The sequence below is a fragment of the Macaca mulatta genome, chromosome 1 (genome assembly GCF_049350105.2).
Source record: "Macaca mulatta isolate MMU2019108-1 chromosome 1, T2T-MMU8v2.0, whole genome shotgun sequence".
Classification (NCBI taxonomy): domain Eukaryota; kingdom Metazoa; phylum Chordata; class Mammalia; order Primates; family Cercopithecidae; genus Macaca; species Macaca mulatta.
The window spans coordinates 18,775,044-18,798,078 of NC_133406.1; the positions used below are offsets into that span (position 1 = coordinate 18,775,044).

Below are 23,035 nucleotides of genomic sequence, written 5' to 3' on the forward strand. Positions count from 1 at the left end.
CCTTACATAACCAGTGGCGGGGTGCGCCATCTCCAGCCCTCAGCATCAGCAGAGGGGATGCAGAGGCACGGATGCCCATCTAGGAAGCAGTGAAGAGACCTTCACCTGTCTGAAGACTTCCTTCTCCCCTAACAGGGAGGGAGGCTTGGGCAAGCCTGCTCATTTCCCAGGTCTTCCATTTTCTCACCTCTTAATTTGTGTTCCTCACATTCTACTCCATGAGGAATTCTAGGAAAAACGGATTCTAGGTCAAATAAATTTGGGAAACAGATGTTGTGCTGTGTTTATCCCTTGGAAATTCAGTCCATTAAAGGCTCTGAAGAGTCCTAGAGTAGAAGCACCTGCTTGGCCTGTGCATTGTGGCATCCCAAACACGGTGTGGAGGGAGCCCTGACCCACCCACTCCTGCCGGCCACATTCTTTGGGGAAGGCCACCCGACTTTGAGTCGAATCCCAACATTCTATGATGTTGTCATTCAACATGGGTGAGTTCCAGCCAGCTCTTCTAAGCACCCACAGGCACTCCACATCACCCATACTCTAGGATAGTATGACACCATAAACATAATTATTTGGTCTCTGCCCCTGGTTTCTGGCACAACCACAAGGCTCCTAAAATGCTTCCCATTTCCTGAGCCACAGGGGTTTTCAGACCGTCTTTCATTCTAGTGTTTGGTCTTTGACTTCGGTTCCTGACAGACAGCTCCTAATCCCTTGGAATTTCTTGGGTGATGGAAGTGTCTTTTGTTCTAATGAAGCAACTCTAATGGGCTCCTGGATGGGGCTGGTCACCAGAAAGACCAGGTTATGCTGAGAAGCTTGAAACGGTCAGTCCCCCACCACCCCATCCTCTGGGAAGGGGAGAGGAGCTGGAGATCATGCCCATGTGATGAGGCCTCCGTCAAAGTCCCTGCACTCCGGGATGTGGCTGCCGGACACACGGAGGCGCTGGGAGAGCAGCACACCTGGAGAGGGCACACCTGGAGAGGGCACACCTGGAGAAGGCATGGAAGCTCCGACACCCCAGCTCCACACCGTGCGTTATGCATCTCTCCCATCCAGCTGCTCCTGGGTTTCAGTCTTTCCTAATAAACAGGTAAACCAGGAAGTAAACCATTTCCCTGAGTTCTATGAACTGTTCTTGCAAATGAATGAATTCAAGGTGAGGTTGTGGGAGCCCTGAGTTAGAGTCACACAGCAGGTGACAACTTGGACTTGTGACTGGCATCTGAAGCAGGAGCATCTTGTGGGAGGAAGCCTTTAACCCATGGGGTCTGTGCTAACTCTGGGTAGGCAGTGTCAGAACTGAATTGACAGGTAGGACACTCAGTGTCTGCAGAGAATTGGAGAATTGCTTGGTGTGGGGGGAAAAGCCCATATGGCTGGTGTCAGAGGTGAGAAGTTTGGTGAGAGTATAAAGGAGGAAAAGCAGCTTGTTTTTTTCCTATTCACTGGGTCACAGAGTATGGAAGGTGTGGAGTGTAGAGAGGAAGCCGTGGGTATTTCCCGTATGCAGATGGCGTTCAGGATGGAGAGGGCAAGAAAGAAGCACATTGTTCTGTCCCTGCACTCACAGGTGCCAGGGACACCACCAGGACATTTGAAACTGTGGCACATAGAGACGCCCACTCACGATGAAGAGGAGAGTCCTGAGTAAGGGGGACAACGCTGGTATGGAGAAGGGTTCCAGACTGTCCTTGGCAGCAGGTGTTGGCAGATGCTGGATGGTCTGCTGACACTCAGTTAAAGATCATGTCTGAATGGTTCTCTAACCTCCTTGCTATTGTGTGCTTAATTACTGTAAAGCAGACTTTACATAGGATTCCAGAAAAACTAATTCAGCTGGGCAAACAACAGAGCTGGTTGCCGTTTTGTTCTTCTGTTGCATTTCAATTATCTGAATTTGTAAAATAAAGTTCATAAATATTTAAGAAATGCTTTTTTGAGCTGCCACTCTTAAAAGGCATGGCCATTCATTTTCTCATTTCCTGTGTGTCTGCCAAGGTTCAGCAGGAAACCAGATAACAAACCTCACTCTTCCAAAGCACCAGGCCCTATTTTCAGTTGGGAAATATTACTTACCCTCTCGTTTCTCATCCATGTCACATGCTATGCAAAAAAGCATCACTTTCTGTCAGTTCAGAGAGGACTCACGCACAGCAGGTTTGTGAGCTGGAACATCTGAGCCACACTGTCTAATGTGCTAGCTACAGGGCACACGGGGTCATTTACATTTAAATTCACCAGAATGAAATGAAATTAAACTTGTAATTCACACTAGTCATATTTCAAGTGCCCAGTTGCCACAATGTGGCTGATATACTGAATGGCAGATCTGGAGCATCCCGTCATAGCACATGGTTCTACTGGAAAGCACTGATTAGATAGTAGCCCAGGGAGTAAGGTGCTCCCAAGCTGAGGCTATAACATGCATCAACATGCATCATGTCATCCTGCCGTCTCACGTCACATTGTACCTGCTGATGTGTTCATCTTTCCACTAGAAAACCCCTGCTCCTCAACTCCTATTTTTTAAAATGTTTATTTTTTTGAGACAGAATCTCACACCGTCGCCCAGGCTGGAGTGTAGTGGTGCGATCTCGGTTCACTGCAACCTCCACCTCCCTGGTTCAAGCGATTCTCCTGCCTCAGCTTCCCAAGTAGCTGGGATTACAGGTGCCCACCACCACACCCAGCTAATCTTTTGTATTTTTAGTACAGACAGAGTTTCACCATGTTGACCAGGCTGGTCTCGAACTCCAGACCTCATGATTTGCCCATCTCGGCCTCCCAAAGTGCTGGGATCACAGGCATGAGCCACCGTGCCTGGTCCTAATTTGTATTATTTTAGAAACACGGTCTCACTCTGCTGTTCAGGCTGGAGTGCAGTGGTGCAATCACAGCTCACTACAGCCTCGACCTCCAGGGCTTTAGCAATCCTCCTGTCTCAGCATCCTGAGTAGCCTGGACTACAGGTACAGGCCATCACACCCGGCTAATTTTTTTTTTGGTAAAGACGGAGCTTCCCTATGTTGTCCAGCCTGGTCTTGAACTCCTGGCCTCAAGCAATCCTCCTGCCTTAGCCTCTTAAAGTGCTGAAATTACAGGTGTGTGCCACTGCACCAGGCCAAATCCTCATTTAGAATCACTTGGTAGCTCTTAAAGATCTGGTGGTGCCCTCTGACCCTGACAAATTAGATCAGGCTTTCTGGGCACAGCAACCAGCATCAGCATTTAGTAAAAGTTCTCTGGGCAGACTGGGTGTGGTGGCTCACGCCTGTAACCCCAGCACTCTGGGAGGTCGAGGCATGTGGATCACTTGAGGTCAAGAGTTCGAGACCAGCCTGGCCAACATAGTGGAATCCTGTCTCTACTAAACATACAAAAATTAGCCAGGTGTGGTGGCACGTGCCTGTAATCCCCGCTAATTGAGAGGCTGAGGCAGGAGAATGGCTTGAACCTGGGAGGCGGAGGTGGCAGTGAGCTGAGATTGCACCACTGCACTCCAGCCTGGGCAACACAGCCAAACTCCACCTCAAAAAAAAAAAAAAAAAGTTATCTGAGCAATTCCAGGATGTGGCCATTGGAGGGGGACTGAGAGCGGGCAGGGAGTCACCACTTACTGCTGGAAACGAAGGGAAAGCCCGCGTGTGAGAACAGTAATGGCTGCACCGTTAGCAAAAAGGAAAAGCAAAAGCAGAGCGGGATAAGCGCCCTGCAGATCCAATCTTGTTGATTCCTTGGCACAGCCCTTCGCTGACCCCTGAAGTTCGTGCAGAGGTGAGGAATGGGTGCCCTGTGTCAAAGGTCTGTGCTGTGGCTGCCCTCAGCACTGTGCCCTCTGCTCAGTGCCCCAACCGTGCAGCGAGGAATCCTGGAGACCCTCTACTGGGCAGGACGAGGGGGCGGGGGCGAGGGCCACAGCCCTGAAGGCGGGACACAGGCTGTCCTCCTGAGGGCAGGTGAGGAGGGTCACAGGCAGCAGCTGCACAAGTCTTTGGTTCCCGTAGACCTGCTGCCTCCACAGGGCCCGGACTCTGTCTCGTGTTACCAGCTGTGCAGTAATTAAGGAGCAATGCTGGCGGTGGGGCGAGCCAGTCACAGAGCCTGACGCATGGGGGATGAAGCTGGGGCCAGAGACTCTGATGACCAACTCTCTCGGCTGGGGCCTGGACACACGCTTCTGTTCAATGTGCTGTAGCATAAGGTGTGTCGCCTTCCAGCAGAGGCGCCGACTCAGAGAGGAGTGACCTCTCCAACCTTCCGTGAATCATTAGAACATTGCAGAGTGACAGCGGGAGCTCCAGTGATTAAACACGGAAGTGAGGCTGGCCAGAGATCACAAGAGGCCCAACACCCAGACAGTACGGAACCTGGGTGGGCACGTCGTCCATTTTGTCATCCACAGACCAGAGGTAAGCTTCACCCAGCCCCACACGAATTATCCACGTCTGTGTTTGGTGAAACCCGCATTAATGCTGTGTGACCGACCAAGCCCTGCAGCACCGTCTGTCCGGTTTAGACGAAACCCAGCTTGCTGAGAATAGGAACCAGCACCTCCCCCTTCCTCACGGAGCTCCGCTTTTCTGAGGGCATTTTGGTGGATTTTCACTAAGTTCTAGATGGAAACATACAAAATATCTCTTCCCAAGCTCACTGCTTTCCAGATCTCAAGAATGAAGCCCAAACCGTGGAAAGAAACATGCTGTGATCAGTGTAGAAGGAACACAGCCTGCGAGACGCCTCCTCCAATCACACCTGGACCACAACAGGAGCCACAACAGCACCGCACAGGGCCCTCCATCACCTCTGAGTGAGTCCCCTGGGCCCCCACTTCCCAGCAGTGACTGAGAACACAGTTAACGGCAGGGTCTTGGAAGGAGGGGATACAAAGACACAGAAGCATGGTCACAGTGGGGACGGCACCTTCCCCTCCGCCTCTGCCCACCCCGCCAATACCAGCTGGCTCCTCCTCCTTTTACCCGCTTCGTCTTCCACTCTCTTTGTCCTTCCTCCCTCTGTATGGGTTCCTCCCTCCAGGTGACTCCTGACATTGGTGGGGCCTGTGATGAGTACCCAGGGGGGCTCAGCTGCTACAGTGTGAAATACCTAAAACTGGTCCATTAGGCTACAGCCAAAGGCTGGCTTGTGTGTGCACCCACACCTGAAGCCTGCTCCCCGGGAGTGTCCTCACAGCCCAGAGGCTACACACAGACGCCAGGGCCTGGGAGCCTGGGAATGGCATGCAGTCCTGCCACGCGGCAGAGGGAAGCCCGTGATTAAACATGGAGGTGAGGGCAACAGGAATAACAGGAGGTGCAGCCACCCGGACAGCACAGAGGTGAGCGGGTGCCTCCTCTGTTTCATAACCCACAGTGGCTCCTCCACTTCAAGAACTCCACTGTGAGGAGGCGAGGGATTGCTTTGTTTACCTCCTAATCCCTTTCTCTAACAAAATAGTACCGCCAAGTAGAAAACCCTCCAACAGTATTTCTCAAAAGGACAGAGATCAATGATATGAAGTCATGTATAGGAAACAGACAGCAAAACAAGCTCTGCATTTGAGTAACAGAGAAAAAGAAGAAAGAAGCAGCACATGAGTCTAGGTGCATGTGCATAAGGAAGAGAGGAGGACTGAGCCCAGGAATCATGAGAAGAGAGCTGTTGTGTGAGAACGTGATGAGCGTATGTGCTATTGTGTGTGTGTGTGTCACACACGTGCACAGGCACTGGAAGCACACTCATACCTGTCAGCAAACCTGACCCACTGGCTCTTTCCCAAACACAGCATCACATTTAGCTATTCCAAACCATCGAGACTGCTGACGCTGATACGGAGAATCCAGGATCAACTCTACCAAAACCACACGAGAAAATGAGGCTGTCTCTTATTTTCTGACTCATCAAAGCCAAATATCTTCTATTTAAGGGCTGAGGATTTAGGGGAACCTGGGCCAGGCCCTGGCTACCTGCCCCATGCCCATGCTGGATGGGCACTGGCCCAGTCAAGCCCCAGGCAGGCAGGTTCCTCTCTCTCTTCTAATTTAGGATGTCCAGGCCATTGCAAGTAACTGCTAAAACCACATCACCAAGTGAAGAAAGGAGTCAAGGTATTTGTGGATTGTGGTCTGCCTGGACACTCACTTGGGAGGCACACCCAGCTTTACACAAAAGCACATGCCCCCTTTCAAAAATACTTGCAGTTATAGAAACTTAAGAAATCAATACATTCAGGATACATACACGGAGTTAACCTGCCTTTTTAAAAACTGCAGGCTCTCCCAGCGCCAGGCAAGTTTTCAGGAAGGTGGTAAGAGGACACAGGATTTTCACCCAATCCCTATTATTATCTCATGGGAAAACTGTTTTTAGAATCCAAAGTCTCAGCTGGACCCATCAAGCCTTCATTTTGCCTCTCCTTTGCGATGACAGGAGAAGAGAAGGTAGTGTTTTTTTTTTTTTTGAGACAGTTTTGTGCTCTTGTAGCCCGGGCTGGAATGCAATGGTGCGATCTCGGCTCAGAGCAACCTCCACCTCCCAGGTTCAAGCAATTCTCCTGCCTCAGCTTCTCGAGTCGCTGGGATTACAGATGCCCACCACCACACGCCTGGCTAATTTTTTGTATTTTTAGTAGAGATGAGTTTCACCATGTTGGCCAGGCTGGTCTTGAACTCCTGACCTCAGGTGATCCAACCACCTCAGCCTCCCAAAGTGTTGGGATTACAGGCGTGAGCCACCGCGCCTGGCAGTTGTGAGATTTTATGCCTCTAGGAAAAGGTGTGTATGTGTGTAACTGAAGCAATTAATACTGAATATCTTCTATCTTAAACTATTATCATCTAACAGGCAGGGGCTGTAACTAGCAGCTGCCTTAGTGCCCACAGTTCAGAATCTGTTATATAGGGGTACCAGGCAGGTGTAGACATCATATTCTGGGGCCAGACGCAGAGGCAGAATGAGTGCTTTGGGGTTGAGTGCACGTGGCCGAGAGGACAGAGCTGGCGGGAAGAAGACCAAGGGCCCTGCAACCAGCAACTGTGACCAGTGCACCCTTGCCACTGCAGCAGAGCCTGGTCCGAAGCTGATGACAGAGCTGATGCACCAAAGTGTGTGACATCCTATCTGGCCCTGGGGCTGGCTGCCAAAGAGGCTGTGGCCAGCAGGAGCCAGGCGCTTCCTCAAAGACATCACTCATCCCAGGAGAAAGGTGGTAGCTAGGACTTCTAACCTCAGGACCCCCGACTCTGCTCTCTTTGGGCCTGCAGGTGACCTGGCTTCCCCATGCACATACCTGGTTTCCCCCAGCATTGTGACATTCATAAACTCCAACCACACCATCAGCAAAGTGTCCCAAGGTGTCCAGGCAGTTAGTTCCCTGCTGCAAGGCCCCAAAAGCTATATCCTGATGGTCTGGAACCCTGAAAAACAAGGTGAGAATCACCTGCTTAATTGCACATGACCACCAGCTCCCGTCCACCAGCCCCTTTCTCATCGGTTTCATGACAGGTGATAGGAACGAGAGAAAGACCCAGTGACCAGGCATCGTGCCCCTTCCTACCACAGGTAGTGTGTGTCAGGGACACGGCATTTCTCCCCGGCTCTGGACTTCCAACACTTTAAGACTATATGTTGGAGAAGTATTCTTTATATTCTATATCAGGTCTTTTTTTTTTTTTTTGGAAAGGAAGGAAAAGCTCCTGATACTCTTCAATGTTAGTCTTATTGGAGGTCATTTAGAAAATCAGTGTGGCCAGATCCTGTTGCCTTGAACTTTCCAATACACTTAGGATCTGACCTTTATTCAGTCAAGACGGGAAAGGTGAGTAGACTTGTCAGGTGGCCTGATGCGAACAAAGCCACAGCCACGAGGAAAAACAACATGCTTCAGAACCAGATCCGAACCTCAGCCCACCTCTGCCAGGTGCTGGCTTTCAGGCAAGACTCCCTTCCTCTGAAGCTCGATTTGCCCTTTCGTAGGCTACGGGCTACCCAGATCTGCTGCAAGCGTTACATAAAACATTTTGTGTAAAGCACGCGGCCCGGTGCCTGGCTCGTAGGAAGTACTCAGTAAATGGCAGTGATATTACAGACACAAAACATGAGGCTGGCGTCTCCCTCACCCCCCACAGGTAGGGGAAGCAGATTTGCCAGCTGGGATGGTGCTCAGGTGTGGTCTTCAGTGGGTGCAGGGCCCAGTGTCACTACAAACCATGGGTGACCTCTGTGAGAAACTGCAGTCCACTGTGACTGAAAAAGCAAAGTGAGTAGCATGGTTGGGTTAAAATCCACTGAAGTGAAGCCCCGCTTTGGCTGACGGAGAGTTGATGATCAGCGGTTTCCCACTGGTGACCACTGCTGCTCTTAATCCCCAGCAAAAACTGTCCTGCGCGGCAGGGATCCGAGGGAGAAGGACGCTGTGTTCTCTCCTGTTCTCCTCCTAGGGGGGATGGGCCACCTGGCGCCTGACATGTTACTTGAAAAGCAGAGGAAATGGTTCCAAAGAGCCAAGTGAGCGAACAGGAGCAACACAGAGAGGCCGCATTACCTAACTGTCCGACAAATCTCCATGACAAGGGCTCTGAAGGAGCCGTTAGCGGAAAGATAATGGTGGCAAGTCTTGCGTTCAGGCACTGTGCTGGAGATATGTGAGCCGCTGTAAAATGCTCTGGGAATATTTAGAATAAGGAATGTGCCGCATTAAGGCACGATCTGCCTGACAGTCCTTTAAGAAGACGAAGTGCAGGTGGCCCCTCCACCCCAGCGGATCCACAGGTAGGTTATCAGTGGGTCCCTCCGGATGGGAGCTTGTATTCGCTTAAAACAAGAGGCCGGGTGTGGAAATAATGCTCGGAAAGGTGTTTCTGCCATGAATCCTCCGGAGGGCCGCAGGGCAGCGGCATTATTACTCCTGTCTCACACGTGATTAAGCCAGCAGGGAGGAAGGAGGCACGTGGGCAGGTCCCCACGCTCGGAGCCTTGTTGGGGCCATTACCTGCTGGCCCACAGGAGCAGCAAGGGTGAGCGCAGCAGATCAGAGGCAGGCGAAGGCGCCCGGCGGAGCGGATTGAGGGCTGGCCGCAGACAGCGCATGCTTGCGGAGGCTGGAGACTGCTCCCAGACACTCAAAAAGCCTGTCAGACACCAGTCCTCCGGGTCACCCAGCCCATCACCTTGCCAATGGAGAACAAGCCAAAACCAAGGGACTGCCTCTGGGACTCTGAAGCATGGGAGGGCAGCTCTGCAGGATGGAGAGCAGCAGGCCAACTTGGGAACAGATTCTCAGGTCCACGCCATGGGGTGAGACCACAGACTCTCACTGGGGCCCAGGTGCCCAGTCTCATGCCTGCAGCAGCACCTCCATTTCCCCTCTGCTGCTTCTCTGGCCTTACTGGTTTCTAAGCCCTTATAAAGTGAAACCCCAGATCACTGGGGACTTACCTTAACTCTGGATAGACATTTTCAAGGTACCATTTGAAAGGCTTGCAGCTAAGTTTCTTCCTAAGCTCCAATCTGCTCTGAATACTGGAGAAGGAAATAAGATTCCTTTATAAATTTTAAGAATAGATGGGCTTTCTACATCAAACTTGAAAATCTGCTGAGGAGATTGGGGTTGGGGCAGGTGGTGTGGTGTGGATTGCCCACGCTCCTGTGCCCACAACCCCTTCCCGCCTTGGCACGTGGGTAGCTGTCCTCAACCCTGATGGCAGTCCCTTACCTCCCACCCCCGCACCCCAAGAATCCCCAGTAATTGTGAGAACGCAGAACTGCCACTTACTTTCCATAAGGAACGTTTCTAGCGGAAGGCACTGCTGCATAATAGAAATTTTTGTATTCATCCATCCAGACCTCTGCTGCCCGGCGGGTGTTTCTAGAAAGAAAATAAATCTTGAGGTGTGATTTGCTTTCTTTCTGTCTGCATCACTCCATTTGCACCTGTCTGCTGGAGTATGACTGAGGCGGCTCCCTCTGGATGTGCAGCAGCTCCAGCTGGGATCACGGCACACAGCAGAGGGCGAGCTGTCCCCACCAGCACCTAGAGCTGGATCTGTGGGGAGCCAGCCTCAGCCAGTGCTTACTGAACCATTGGAATAGCTTTCTTGTCACACAGATGGTCAAAGGGCAAAAGGCAGAGTTGAAATTACAGCACAACCTGGTATTTTAAAGGAGGGACTAGGGGCTGTATCATGAAGGACAAAAGAAAGTCACTCTTTAAAAACTCTCGCATCACGTGTCCACAGAGCCTGGGGCCGCAGAGCACAGCAAGGAGATTCCAGACCCCACGGCCTTCTCCATCATGGCTACGACACTACCAGACAGCTCTGTGGAAAAGTTCAGACTACATAAGATAAGAGTTCCTGGGAAAATCACTTTCTTTTCTGCAGGGCTGAGCGGCAAGACTGCCATGTTTGCACTAGAAAGAGTGATAGGAAGGGGCGGGAGTTCCACGCCCCATGTCTGTGTGCAGTGGGCTTTTTTTTTTTTGAGACGGAGTCTTGCTCTTGCTGCCAGGCTGAAGTGCAATGGCATGATCTCGGCTCACTGAAACCTCTGCCTCCCGGGTTCAAGCGATTCTCCTGCCTCAGCTTCCTGAGTAGCTGCGACTACAGGCATGTGCCATCACACCCAGCTAAACTTTGTATTTTTAGAAGAGACTGGGTTTCACCATGTTGGCCCGGATGGTCTTGATATATTGACCTCGTGATCCACCTGCCTCAGCTTCCCAAAGTCCTGGGATTACAGGTGTGAGCCACCATGCCCAGCCGGCTTTTCTAGAAGGGAAGAAAACCATGTACTTAAATCTCATGGAGAGAACCGTGATTTGCCATAAATAAAGCCCCTGGGACAAGCTACTCTTGAGTGTCTGACAGGCATTAAAGGCTATCATCTGCATAGGTATCAGCAGCGCATCCTGCCAAGAATTGTCTTAAAACTTCCATGAAGTAGCAAGCACACAGCAAACCTCTTTGCTTCCATATTCTGGTCTCAGCTACAAGGTAGGCTCCCACTTCAGGCTACAGCCAGCCCTCCTTAAGAATCCCATAGAGAAGGCACCGTGTTCTTCCAAAATAAATACAGTAAGGAGGCAATGCTCGCCTTTTAAAATAATTCCTTAAAATGGCAAACCTTTCAACTGATCTGAGATACCATTATTAAAATAATTTCTGTACGGGGCCTATATCTAAGGTGATATATATACTTTCTCATTTTAGGAAGTGGAATATGGACTATTATCTACAATGCCTTTCAACACAGATAAGAAAATATGAATGCACCTATTCTCTGACCCAGCAGCTCTACTTCTAGAAATGTCTCTCAAGGAAACAATCAATTAGGAATGAAATATACATGTGAAAATATGCTCACTTCCGCTTTGTTTATAATAGCAAAAAAAAAAAAAAAAAAAAAAAAAAGAAACTGTATGACTAAATATGAGGAAGGAATCAAATGAAATATTCTGTGACCACTAAAACACAAGTGTGCATCTTACATGTTGACATAAATGATTTCGTGGATTTCTGGGAAAATAAAATAGTTTGCAGAATTGCACATAGTGGATATGTGTGTAGAGGCAGGAGAGCCAGTGCGCAAACAAGAAAAATAGATACTGACAGACGAATTCATCAAATTATGAGAGCGTTATGGCACAACTGGTTTGGCGATGAGACTGATGAATTTTCACTTTCTCTCTGTTAAAAAATATACAGATACAGTGATGAGCACTTAAAGTGCTGGGGGATGCTGGATCATATATATCATTTCTCAGAAGAGACACTAAATATTGTTAGTGAGGTTTTGGGGTCTTGCTAAGTGACCTCAGCCTTAACCTATGCCTAGTCAGTTTTTAACCAGTTATTAACTTAAATACTTGTAACATCTGGCACCTGGATTTCCCCAACAGGGAAATGAAAGGATTTGATTCCAGAATGTCCTAGGTTCCTTTCAGCCTTAATGGTTTAAAGGTTTTATGAACTCTAGTCACACTGTTTTCAAATCACTCAAATTCTGAAGTGATTAAGTCACTTAAGAATTCCTAAACGCAAAGCAATTCTTTCCTATCTTCATAACAGAAAAGGATAACCAGGCAGCCTCAAAGAATGACCTCCATGTGCTACTCAGTGCTAGCTCCTTTTATTCATGTATTTATTGGTTCACTCAGGTATTTATTTGGTATCTACACCAAACAGTCTCAGTGCTGCAGATACAGGGACACCTAGGGAGACTCACTTTTATCTAGGCCCTCCTTGTTATTGCAGGTATTTGCAAGTATTTAGGTAGCGAAATATTATACATTAAATGTCATATATTACAAGTTGGGCATCCCTAATCCAAAATGCCCTAACATCCAAAACTTTTTGAGCACCAACATGAGATAGTGATGAAACTGCCTTTGCAAAAAATGTAACAATGACAAAATTGACAGTTTAAGGGATCTGACCTGACTGACTCCATCTAACTTCTAACGTCTAAACTGCCCTTGTTCATTCCTGGACACAGGCAGAACTAACTTTGGGAGAAACTTAGTTTATAGTTTAACTTTAAAACAAAGATGATAACAGTTCTTTCCCCAAACAAACCCTCTTTTTGTCTGGGTACCAGACTGCCTCTGTTGGACTAATGAATCAGCCACAGATTTGCAACTTCTCCAATTACTCCTGCAGATAACATCACCATTGCAGAATCTAAGATTGGCCTTTTGTGATGTCTTTTCAGGCTTCTGCACTTCTGATGACTCCATCCAGATCTCCAGCTGGTCCTGTGGACCCATCCATCCAGAAGCAGACTCCATGAGCACAAGGACCATTTTCCACACCCCTATGATTGTACCCCATCCAATCAGCAGCACCCACTCCCTAGTCCCCACCTCCCTCCAGATTATCCTTGAAAAACCCTAGCCTCTGAATTTTGGGGGAGATTGACTTAAGTAATAAAACTCCAGTCTCCCACTTAGCCAGCTCTGTGTGACTTAAACTCTTTCTCTATTGCAATTCCCATCTTGGTAAGTCAGCTCCACCTGGGCAGCGGGCAAGATGAACCCAGGGGGCGGTCACAGTGACGCCTTTGCTTTCTGATGGTTTAATGTACACAAGCTTTGTTTCATGCACAACATTACGAAAAGTATTGTATTAAATTAACTTCATGCTATGTGTATAAGGTCTATATAAAACAAACACATTTTGTATTTTGACTTAGGTCCCACCCCCAAGATATCTCATTATATATACATATATATATTCCATATTCTGAAAAAATCAAAAATCCAAAATATTTCTGGTCTCCAGCATTTTGGATAAAAGATACTCAACCTGTACAGGAGATGAAGAGAACCTGCAGCTGGAAAGACACCTCAGAAATATAGTCATATAATTCCAAGTCTTTATTTTTCAGATGAGTCGACTGGGGAAAGGGCAGCCTGGCTGAAGGTCAACAGCAGGGCTTTTTAATCAGATCCATGCTGCCCCCAAATAACGAAACCCTGGGTCAGCTTCTTTTCCAAATCTTGAGAATACAGGCTCCTGGGCCGCGAAATACAACTGAAAAAGTTTCTCTTCTAACAAAGAGTGCGATGTCTTGAGTACTTTAACGTACTGTTTTCTGAAATCCCACTGTTTGCTGGGAGGCTTTGGTGTGGGGTGTCTGATACGTTATATAAAGAATCTCATGCGGCCCCAGGAAAAAGCACATATATCCACGTTTTTGTTCGATTTTGTAAAGCTTATTGTGTAAGATCATATTTTTGTTTTTAATAAAGAACAAAAATGAAGCTTCAACATTTGTGAAGAAACATCCTTTTTGAGAGAAGATAATTTGGTCAGAAGCATTATTTGTTATTTTGGCTTCTATTAAAGTTTTCTCAGAAATCAGATTCCCTGTCCTAAAAATCTGACTTCTGTATAACAGGTATATTGTATCATCTGTACTTTTAAGAAGTTTAAAGATGGCCAGGCACGTTGGCTCACGCCTGTAATCCCAGCAATTACAGGCGTGTGGCCGAGGTGGGCAGATCACCTGAGGTCAGGAGTTCAAGACCAGTTTGGCCAACATGGAGAAACCTTGTCTCTACTAAAAATACAAAATTTGCTGGGCGTGGTGGCACATGCCTGTAATCCCTGCTACGCAGGAAGCTGAGGCAGAAGGATCACTTGAATCCAGGAGGCGCAGGTTGCAGTGAGCTGAGATCGCACCACTGTACTCCAGTGTGGGCAATGAGATTGAAACTCTGTCTCAAAAAAAAAAAAAAAAAGTTTAAAAATGGCTGGGCATGGTGGCTCATGTCTCTAATCCCAGCACTTTGGGAGGCCAAGGTGGGCAGAGCACCTGAGGTCAGGAGTCTGAGACCAGCCTGGCCAACATGGTAAAATCCTGTCTCTGTTAAAAATACAAAAATTAGCCGGGCATGGTGGCACATGCCTGTAATCCCAGTTACTTGGGAGGCTGAGACAGGAGAATCTCTTGAACCTGGGAAGTGGAGATTGCAGTGAGTTGAGATCGCACCATTGCACTCCAGCCTGGGCAACAGAGCAAGACTGTCTCAAGAAAAAAACTAGACAAAAGATAAGCTAGCAATTCCCACACCCACACCCACCCCAAGGCTTTCGCTATTTCAGTAGGGGCAGCACGCCAGCACAGTTGTGTAACAAAGCTCCTGGGCATCACCCTAAATTAATTCCCTGCTCTACGTCCCTTCTCTCTGCCACCCTATTAGCAAACAACTGCCTGCCTCACCATGGAGCTGGATCTGACCCCATCTCCACTGCTACACACCCGCTCCAGGTACAGCCAGGTGCTGCTTAATGACAGGGACACAATCTGAAAAATGCATTCTTAGGCGATTTCGTCATTGCGCGAACATCATAGAGTGTATTTACACAAACCTAGATGGTGTATTCTTAATGTACACCTAGGCTACATGGTACAGCCTATTGCTTCCAGGCTACAAACGTGTAGAGCAGGTGACTGTCCTGAACACTGGAGGAAACTGTAACACAATGGTAAGTATTTGTGTATCTAAACATAGAAAAGGTAAACACACGGTACTATAATCTTAAGGGGCTGCTGTCACCGACCGAAACGCTGTTACAGGTGCATGACTGCATCACATCTCTGGCCTGGGCTACTCCAACAGTGCTCACAGGACCCTTGCTTCTGGCTCCAAAAGTGGAGGGGACACTCGTACCATTGTTTCACCATAGTGTCACCTCCTGGCCACCCTCTGCCCAGCAACCACACGGACCTTTCCAAAGCATAAAACAGACATCGGGCACTGCTGAAAAGCCCCAATGGTTTCCGCTAGAATCAAATAACATCCAACACTTCCCATGACCTGTAAAGGTGCACAGCGGGGGCCCGTCTAGCTCTTCTGCCCCTGTGCACTGTCCCCTCACTCTCTAGGTTCCAGCCACCCTTGGCTTCCACTCTGCCGATATGCCAAATGCACTCTTACCTCAGCAGCCCGGATCTGCTCCTCCTACAGGGAGTCCGATTCCTCGCGGTCCCAGAGTGACCTCCTCCCACCTTTCAAGTCTGAACTCACGTAACACCTCCTCAAGGGTTCTCCTAACCTGAAGACCTCTCCTTCTGCTTGTCATAATCATGCCTGACCACATGACTGCATTTTATCTTCTTCACAGCATTGATTACTGTTTGAAATTACCTTATTTAGCTGTGTGTTTTGCTGTCTACACTCAAGAGAAGGCAAGCTCCCTGAGGTCTGGCTTGTACAATGTTCTATCTTTAGCACGTAAGAGAATTCCCTAGGAGAACACTTGGCTTGACAGAATGGCTACTTGCTATTTTACTTTCAGAAAGCCCTTCTGTTGGCATCTTCATGTTTACTAAACTATATCTACTGGCCATCAAGAATGGTGACTCTGTATCACGATGTCTTGTGGTATACACATTTAGTACAGCTTGACTTTTAATATTTGCTATGGTTTGAATGTCTGTCCCCTCCAAAACTCATGTTAAACTTTAATTGCCATTGTAACAGTATTAAGAGGTGAGGCTGTTCTTTTTTTTTTTTTTGAGACAGAGTCTCACTCTGTTGCCCAGGTTGGAGTGCAGTGGCGTGATCTTGGCCCACTGCAAACTCCGCCTCCTGGGTTCAAGCAATTTTCCTGCCTCAGCCTCCCAAGTAGCTGGGATTACAGGCGCCCACCACTATGCCTGGTTAGTTTTTGTATTTTTAGTAGAGATGGGGTTTCCATGTTGGCCAAGGTGGTCTCAAACTCCTGACCTCAGGTGATCTGCCCATCTCGGCCTCCCACAATGCTGGGATTACAGACACGAGCCACCACGCCCAGCCGAGGTGAGGCCTTTAAGAGGTGACCTTTTAGAGGTGACTATGCTATGAGGGCTCCACCCTCATGGGTGGGATTGATGTTATTATAAAAGGGAGAATTTGGCCCCCTCTTGCTCTTTCCTCTCCTGCCATGTGATTACACATTAGGAAGACCCTCGCCAGACACCAGCACCTTGATTTTGGACTTCTCAGCCTCCAGAACTACGAGTCGATAAATTTCTGTTCATTTTAAATTACCCAGTCTGTGGTATTTGGTTAGAGAAGCGTAAAATGGGCTAAGACAACGTTGCTTTTAATTGTACCTTGAATGGTTTTTTATATATATATATATATATATATATAAATAAAATGAACTTTCTTCTTAAAAAAAAATTTCCCATAACATTTTCGGGGGTGGTGTACAGTTCTAAGAGCCTTCACGCCCATGAAGATTTGTCCAACTACCACCACAACCAGGAGATAGAACAGCTCTGTCCCTCCCCCAAACATCCCTGGTGCTGCCCCTCTGCAGTCACATTCCCTGCTTCCCTGCCATCCCCGCTCCTGGCCACCACTGGTCTGGCCCCCATCACTAGAGCTGCGCTTTTTATGAGGCTATGACATGAGTGGAATCATGTATGTAACTGCTTCTCCTGGAAAGGTGCCCAGGTTGTATCCTGCATCCGTGGACCGTGCCTTTCAGGCGCCCAGGCTGTATCCTGCATCCGTGGACTGCGCCTTTCAATTGCTAAGTGGTATTCCATTGTATAAATGCACCACACCCACTGAAGGACATCTGCCCTCAAACAGCCCAAGGTCAAGTCCTGCCTTCAGGGTGGTCAGCAAAGTTTTGGACCCCGCTCAGCCTTTCACTACTTACCGGGCAAAGACAGTGCCGCTGCCACCCGGGAACGTGTAGGGGTGCTGCTTCCGGAACACATGTCCCACACGGCTGCATGGGATGATCTCCAGGCTGCCACCACACTGCCACACGCGGAACGAGATCTCTGAGATGATGAACAAGACATGGGTGACTGGCAGAGCCTGGGACGCTGCTCTGCAACAGCAGACATGCCAGGCAGGTACACAGGCCCCCCCACCATCCCATCATGGGGCTCCCCTGCCCTCTGCTGTTGAAGACGACCTGATAAGGACCTTCCTCTTTCCAGAACCTGATCCAGAAATCTACAGGAGAGACATCTGACACACTTGGATCTCTGGACCACAATACAATCAAGAAAGAATGTTCACAGGGAAATATTTTTCAGATGCGGAGTAGAAACCTTGAGACAAGAATGCTTCTTGGCCTATTGTAAATATCAAGGCCTCCTGGCATAAGATCATGTATACCCAGTAGCATCACAACTACTGAGCGATGAAACACTTGTGCTGAATTCCTCACTAGCTGGCTCACGATCATTTGCACTTGCTTAGTATCAACACTGTGGGAAAAGGCAACACTGAAGGTATATAAATATGTACAATTAAGCTTTATTGTTACATATTCTAGACAACCATATATGTCATCTTTCTCTAAAACTTATTTTTAACAGACTGAACCCCAGGATGCATCTTGGCTTTTCCCATCCAGGGAAAAATAATCCCTTCCCTCAAATGGCAAAGCTTATTAAATACAAGTCCCTGTGCATTAGCAGGCTCAAGCCTCCTGGCAGAGTTTGGACTTCTGGACCATGGACTTAGGGACTGCCTGAAAGACTATGGTAGTGATCAAAGACAGTCAAGTAACTGACTGATATCTCCACACTGCTCACAGGCTTGGACCCGTCAGTAACCAACTGGCCCAGGTGGAATGCTCCTTGGGGAAGGCTGCTGTTCACCTGCTTCAACACAGAACTGGTCTGCAGGAGGAATGAGACGTGCAGGGCTAGGCACTACCCACACCTACCTAAACACACAGACTGCCCTGGGCGCTGGAACTTAGTAGAAGCCTAGACTGACTGGTGCTTCTTTCGTGACACACAGGTACCTTCCGACCAGGTACCTGCCCGTATCACCACTGACTAGGTGAGTGACTGGAGTCTGAGTCAGGGGTCTGACTGAATGCAAGAAACAGATTCAACAGAAAAACTAAGATAGGATTTTCTGAAAGGCAAAAACCAGTTTTTCTTCACAAGGTTTGTATAATACAAAAGGGAATTTTCCTCAGTATCATCTAAGATCCCTAAGAACATGTTAGGGAGGCAGGACAAAAATCAACAGTTACTGCGAATGACAGGACTTCATTCTTTTTCTGGCTGGACAGTATTCCCAGGAAATTAAGTGAAATAAGAACAGAAAGTTGAACACCATGTTTTCACCCATACGTGGAAGCTAAAAAACATTGATCTCATAGAAGTAAAAAATATAATGGAGGACAGTCAAGGCTGGGAAGGAAGAAGTAGGGATTTGTTTAAGGATACAAAATTATAGCTAGAGAAGAGGGATCCTGCTTGTGTTCTACAGCCCTGTAGGTTGACTCTAGGGACTGATAATATATTACATAGTTTCAAATAACCAGAAAGAGGATACTGAATGTTCCCAACACAAAGACATGATACATGTTTAAGATGACAGATATGCTAATTTCCTTGATCTGAGCACCATACATTATATGTATTAAAACATCACTATGCACCCCATGAATATGCACAATTATTATCTTCAATTAACAAATTAAAAGAAGTACAAATATTCACATATAAAATCTACAGTGTGTGCAGCCACTGTCACCAAATGCAGACAGATCAGAAAAAGGGTGGGTCCATCACAAACCATACAGTGGATTGATGGCAAATCCTGCAGTCAGCCTAGTTACGGCAACAGGTGCCCAGACTGCCAGGAACACGGCAGGAAATACAACACAGGGGTCAGAACACCATGAGTTTCTACTTGGGTCCAGCAAACTAATGCCTCACTCACTAGGAATGGGTGATCCATGCAGCTGTTACGGGGCTTTAATAAGCAGCTCTCTTGTAGTAATAGAAAACGTATGGTTACAATCACACAAGCATAAGCAGTCAAAGTTTCTGACTTTACTTTTTACAGTTCCCACACAACCTAAGAAGTTGTCGGCCAGGCACGGTGGCTCATGCCTGTAATCCCAGCACTTTGGGAGGCTGAGGCAGGCAGATCACCAGAGGTCAAGAGTTCGAGATCAGCCCGACCAACATGGAGAAACCCTGTCTCTACTAAAAATACAAAAAATTAGCCAGGCGTGGTGGCACACGCCTGCAATCCCAGCTACCTGGGAGGCTGAGGCAGGAGAATCAGTTGAACCTGGGAGGCAAACATTGCGGTGAGCCAAGAATGTGCCACCGTACTCCAGTCTGGCAACAGAGTGAGACTCCACCTCAAAAAAAAAAAAAAAAAAAAAATTTGTCTCTATTTCAGAAAATAAAATTTAAATATCCATTTGCCTCACCAGAAGATTTAGAATCCCGGACTAGGAAATCCCCTTGGCTTCTCTATGGTGAGTCTGTTAAGCCAACGAGGGATCCTTCCAGGGCTTTTCTGGGATATTTTCAAGGCTAAGTACAACTACAGTTATCTTCTGCGCTGATTTCATTTGAACCCTATAACTTTGAGGATAATTAGTAAAACTCAATGGCTTTTTAATTAGGCAGTTAGTGTTTACATCTTGGCTCTGAGACCCTGGGCAAGGTGCACGCCCTCTGCAGACCACACTCCGTTAAGAAAGCACAGAGAGATGATTCCCTGGAAGTACTTAGCACCATCCTTGCACCGCAGGGATGTAGAGAAGCACAGATAATGCCCCCAAGGAGCCTTACCCCCTGTCGTTAGAGCTAAGGGTTAAGTTCTTAGTCCTCTGTTTTAGTTGCTTAAGTGACATAAGGACTTACATGATTAGGAAAATGGGAAGCTCTGGTCATTCCAGTGGGGCACACATTGAGGAGGTAGTTTTGGATCTTACTTGGGCCTCTCTGAACCACACACCTCTCCCGATGCACACCCACAAAGGCCCCTCAGGCCGGCAATGGCTAGCAGTGTGCACGGCCCCCAGAAGCAGAAGCCAGAGCAGTGCTAAGGAGAAAGGCTCATGGCAGGCCCTTCTCATGTGGAAGCCTTTGAGCCCACTGAACGTCACGGGGAGTCCAAGTCCTTGGCATAACCCAGGAGAGCCCGTCACGGAGGGAAAGACGGCCCAGCCTTCCTGGGCAGAGATGTGCTCCTGCTTGCAGGGTTCATCTTCACCCCAACCTGAACCGCTCAGGCCCTAGAACCTCCTAGGCACAGCTACATAATAAATACAAACACCAAACCACAATAAAGCAGCTCCTTACAACAAATCTTCCCCCCAGTCTCTGGGTGAATGCCTCCTTAGATATTTAAATCAACACTCTTCCTACACGATGACACAAAATGCTGGCTGATGTCTCATTTCAGCTAATGGTATGCACACTTCTGAAAACCACACTGCTTTTGAAAAATGGCCACCTACGTGACACGCTGCCCTACTGGGTGACCCTGGCCTGCTGGATTTCCACTAAATCAGTAGGAGATACCCATGGAATAGGGTGACAGAACTCTCTTTAGAGGGTTAACAATTCTGAAGCCTTTTGTACTCAAATGACTTCAATTCAAGCTTTCCCTAGAGGTTGATGTATCATTTTAAAACAAAAACCCAAAAGGAATTTGACTCACGGTCCCTCCACCCGCGCAGTATAGTAATTGAGCCTAAAGAAGCTTTCAACATCAAACCAAGGCAGAGAAATCCTCAAAGATGAGATGGTATCACTGACTTCAACATCATAAAACAATGGAAAAATAATAGGCTAGGCTAGTCTTGTCTTTTAAAGTAACAAAAATTTTCAAAGTCTTAAACTATGAAAAATGAGTGGCCTCATTTTTTCCTCTTTCCTTCTCCCCGTCCTCCAGGGTACACTCACCCAAGGACGAATGTAAGTTAACAACACGCAGCAGCCCAGGAGAATTCGCTCAGAAAGCCAAGCATTTGAAACAAAAGGCTTTAATTGAAACAAGCAAAAAACAAGAACTCCCCCACTCCAAACCCTAAACAAACAAAACAAATCTTTTTATCTTTTATGCAGTAAATATAAGGCTACCAATGTAGACCACAATGTATAAAATTTCACTGTGCCTAAACCCGGGTAAAAATGATTTGCACGGGGTATTTAAAAGCAAACAAACAAACAAAAAAACAAATGAGAACCATTCACAAAGGTAGTCGAGAAGGGATTAAGTGCCAAGGCCTCCCTGCCCCATCGGATTTTCATGATTTCAATTCAACCCCACCAGCCTTGCCAGGGTTCATTTTCCACTCTCCACCACTCAGCATGAATCCAAGCTCCTGGACTGTTTCCCTCTGTTTCTGCAAGGCTGCATTACAAACACTTGGGTTCAGATGACTTGAAAGAGTTTGCATTCCCTTCAAAGACTTTATCTGTATTCTGGCATCCTCCACTCTAACTTAGGGAGGCACATTTTAATGCCCAACCCATTAGACTTTCAAGAGCAAAAGCGGTGTTACGTATGTGTTTGCAAGGATCGATTAAGCCCAGTGAATGGTCACTCTGAAGCCTTTTAATTTTTTTTTCCAATTGGCACCCTGCCTTTTGCAGAGCTGAGGCACTTCTCTGTCCTGAGATTCGAGGCTTGTACATACCTAGGTTCTCTCCTCCCCACACATCCATCATCATGTCGTACTTCCCCAATTCTTCAAAATAGAACTTATCCATCACAAACAGCCCACCAGCAATCATGGGGGTTCTAAAGAGGCAGAAAGAAGAGGGGGGAGGGAGGAGAGGGCAAAGTCAAGGTTAGATTGCCAGCACCCTTGCGCCAAGGCCAAGCCTTGATTCTCTAACAATAAGCTGACCTTCGGAACAGCCACACTGCCACTGTTTTCTGCTCAGTGCCCAGGGTGCCGCTCTCTCTGCTTCACCATTGCTGCCTTCAAATGCCTCCCCTACTGTTCCTGCCTGGATGTTCCCACAGTGCCAGGGGCTGGACTGAGCCTCCCCTATGCGGGAGCGACTGCTGGGGCTGGATCACTCCCTGACATGCTGGCAGAGGCAAAGAACTCGGCCTTTCTGTGTGTCAGTTTCCTTATAGGGTAGCTACGAGGACTGCAAAAAATCATGGGCATAAAGCCCTGAGCACACTTAGGAAATGCTCCAGAGTACCAGCTCTCATTATCACTATCATAGATGATGCTCCACCTTCTACAAGGGAACCCACCATGCTCCTCACTTCATCACCACAGGAAGTGGCTGACAACAGATGTACGCTGAGCTCCCTACTTTGTTTCCAGAAGAGACACTGTGCGAATTCAGTGTAAAGTGCTGGGAAGGTCTATAGCACACTGCAGATGTTGGCTAAATGTCAGCAAATGTATTTCAGTGCTAAGTACTCTGTGAATGCTCTCTCACTTAACCGTGTGCCGACTTGGAACAGGTGGCCCCGTTCTCTCCCCAGCTAGAGAAGGCATCCTGACTCTCAACCAGGAAGCCCACTGCCCGGCCTGGGAATCTTAAAGCATGGGCTTCATGAGCATGGGTTCCCTCCTCTGCAGGAGAGCAAAAGCCTGCTGGGCAGTGGCAGCATAAGTCTCCAGCTGCCCACCAAGCCCCTTTTCCTGGGCCTGGGGTCGGCTTGGAGATCCTGCTCGGCTACAGAAATGCTCTACAGTATCAACACACAGGAATGCACAGACCTAGCAGATACGCCTTAGAAACCTATGTGAGACTTTGACTGTGGAAAAGAAATCTCCAAGGA

The 23,035-nt window shown here is 47.9% G+C and overlaps 1 protein-coding gene and 1 long non-coding RNA gene across 2 annotated transcripts in view; one reads left to right on the plus strand and one right to left on the minus strand.

Moving 5' to 3' along the window:
• GALNT2 (polypeptide N-acetylgalactosaminyltransferase 2) overlaps nt 1–23,035 on the minus strand; it is a 216,683-nt gene that overhangs the window by 6,890 nt on the left and 186,758 nt on the right. Inside the window, 5 exon segments of the mRNA NM_001261355.1 lie at nt 7,292–7,418; nt 9,439–9,522; nt 9,776–9,868; nt 17,160–17,286; nt 21,924–22,027. Of these exon segments, the coding sequence (NP_001248284.1) occupies nt 7,292–7,418; nt 9,439–9,522; nt 9,776–9,868; nt 17,160–17,286; nt 21,924–22,027 (535 nt within the window).
• LOC114678936 (uncharacterized) lies at nt 4,674–12,948 on the plus strand. Its single transcript, XR_013416069.1, has 2 exons — nt 4,674–4,813; nt 12,712–12,948. It is a non-coding gene; the product is annotated as an uncharacterized LOC114678936 (long non-coding RNA).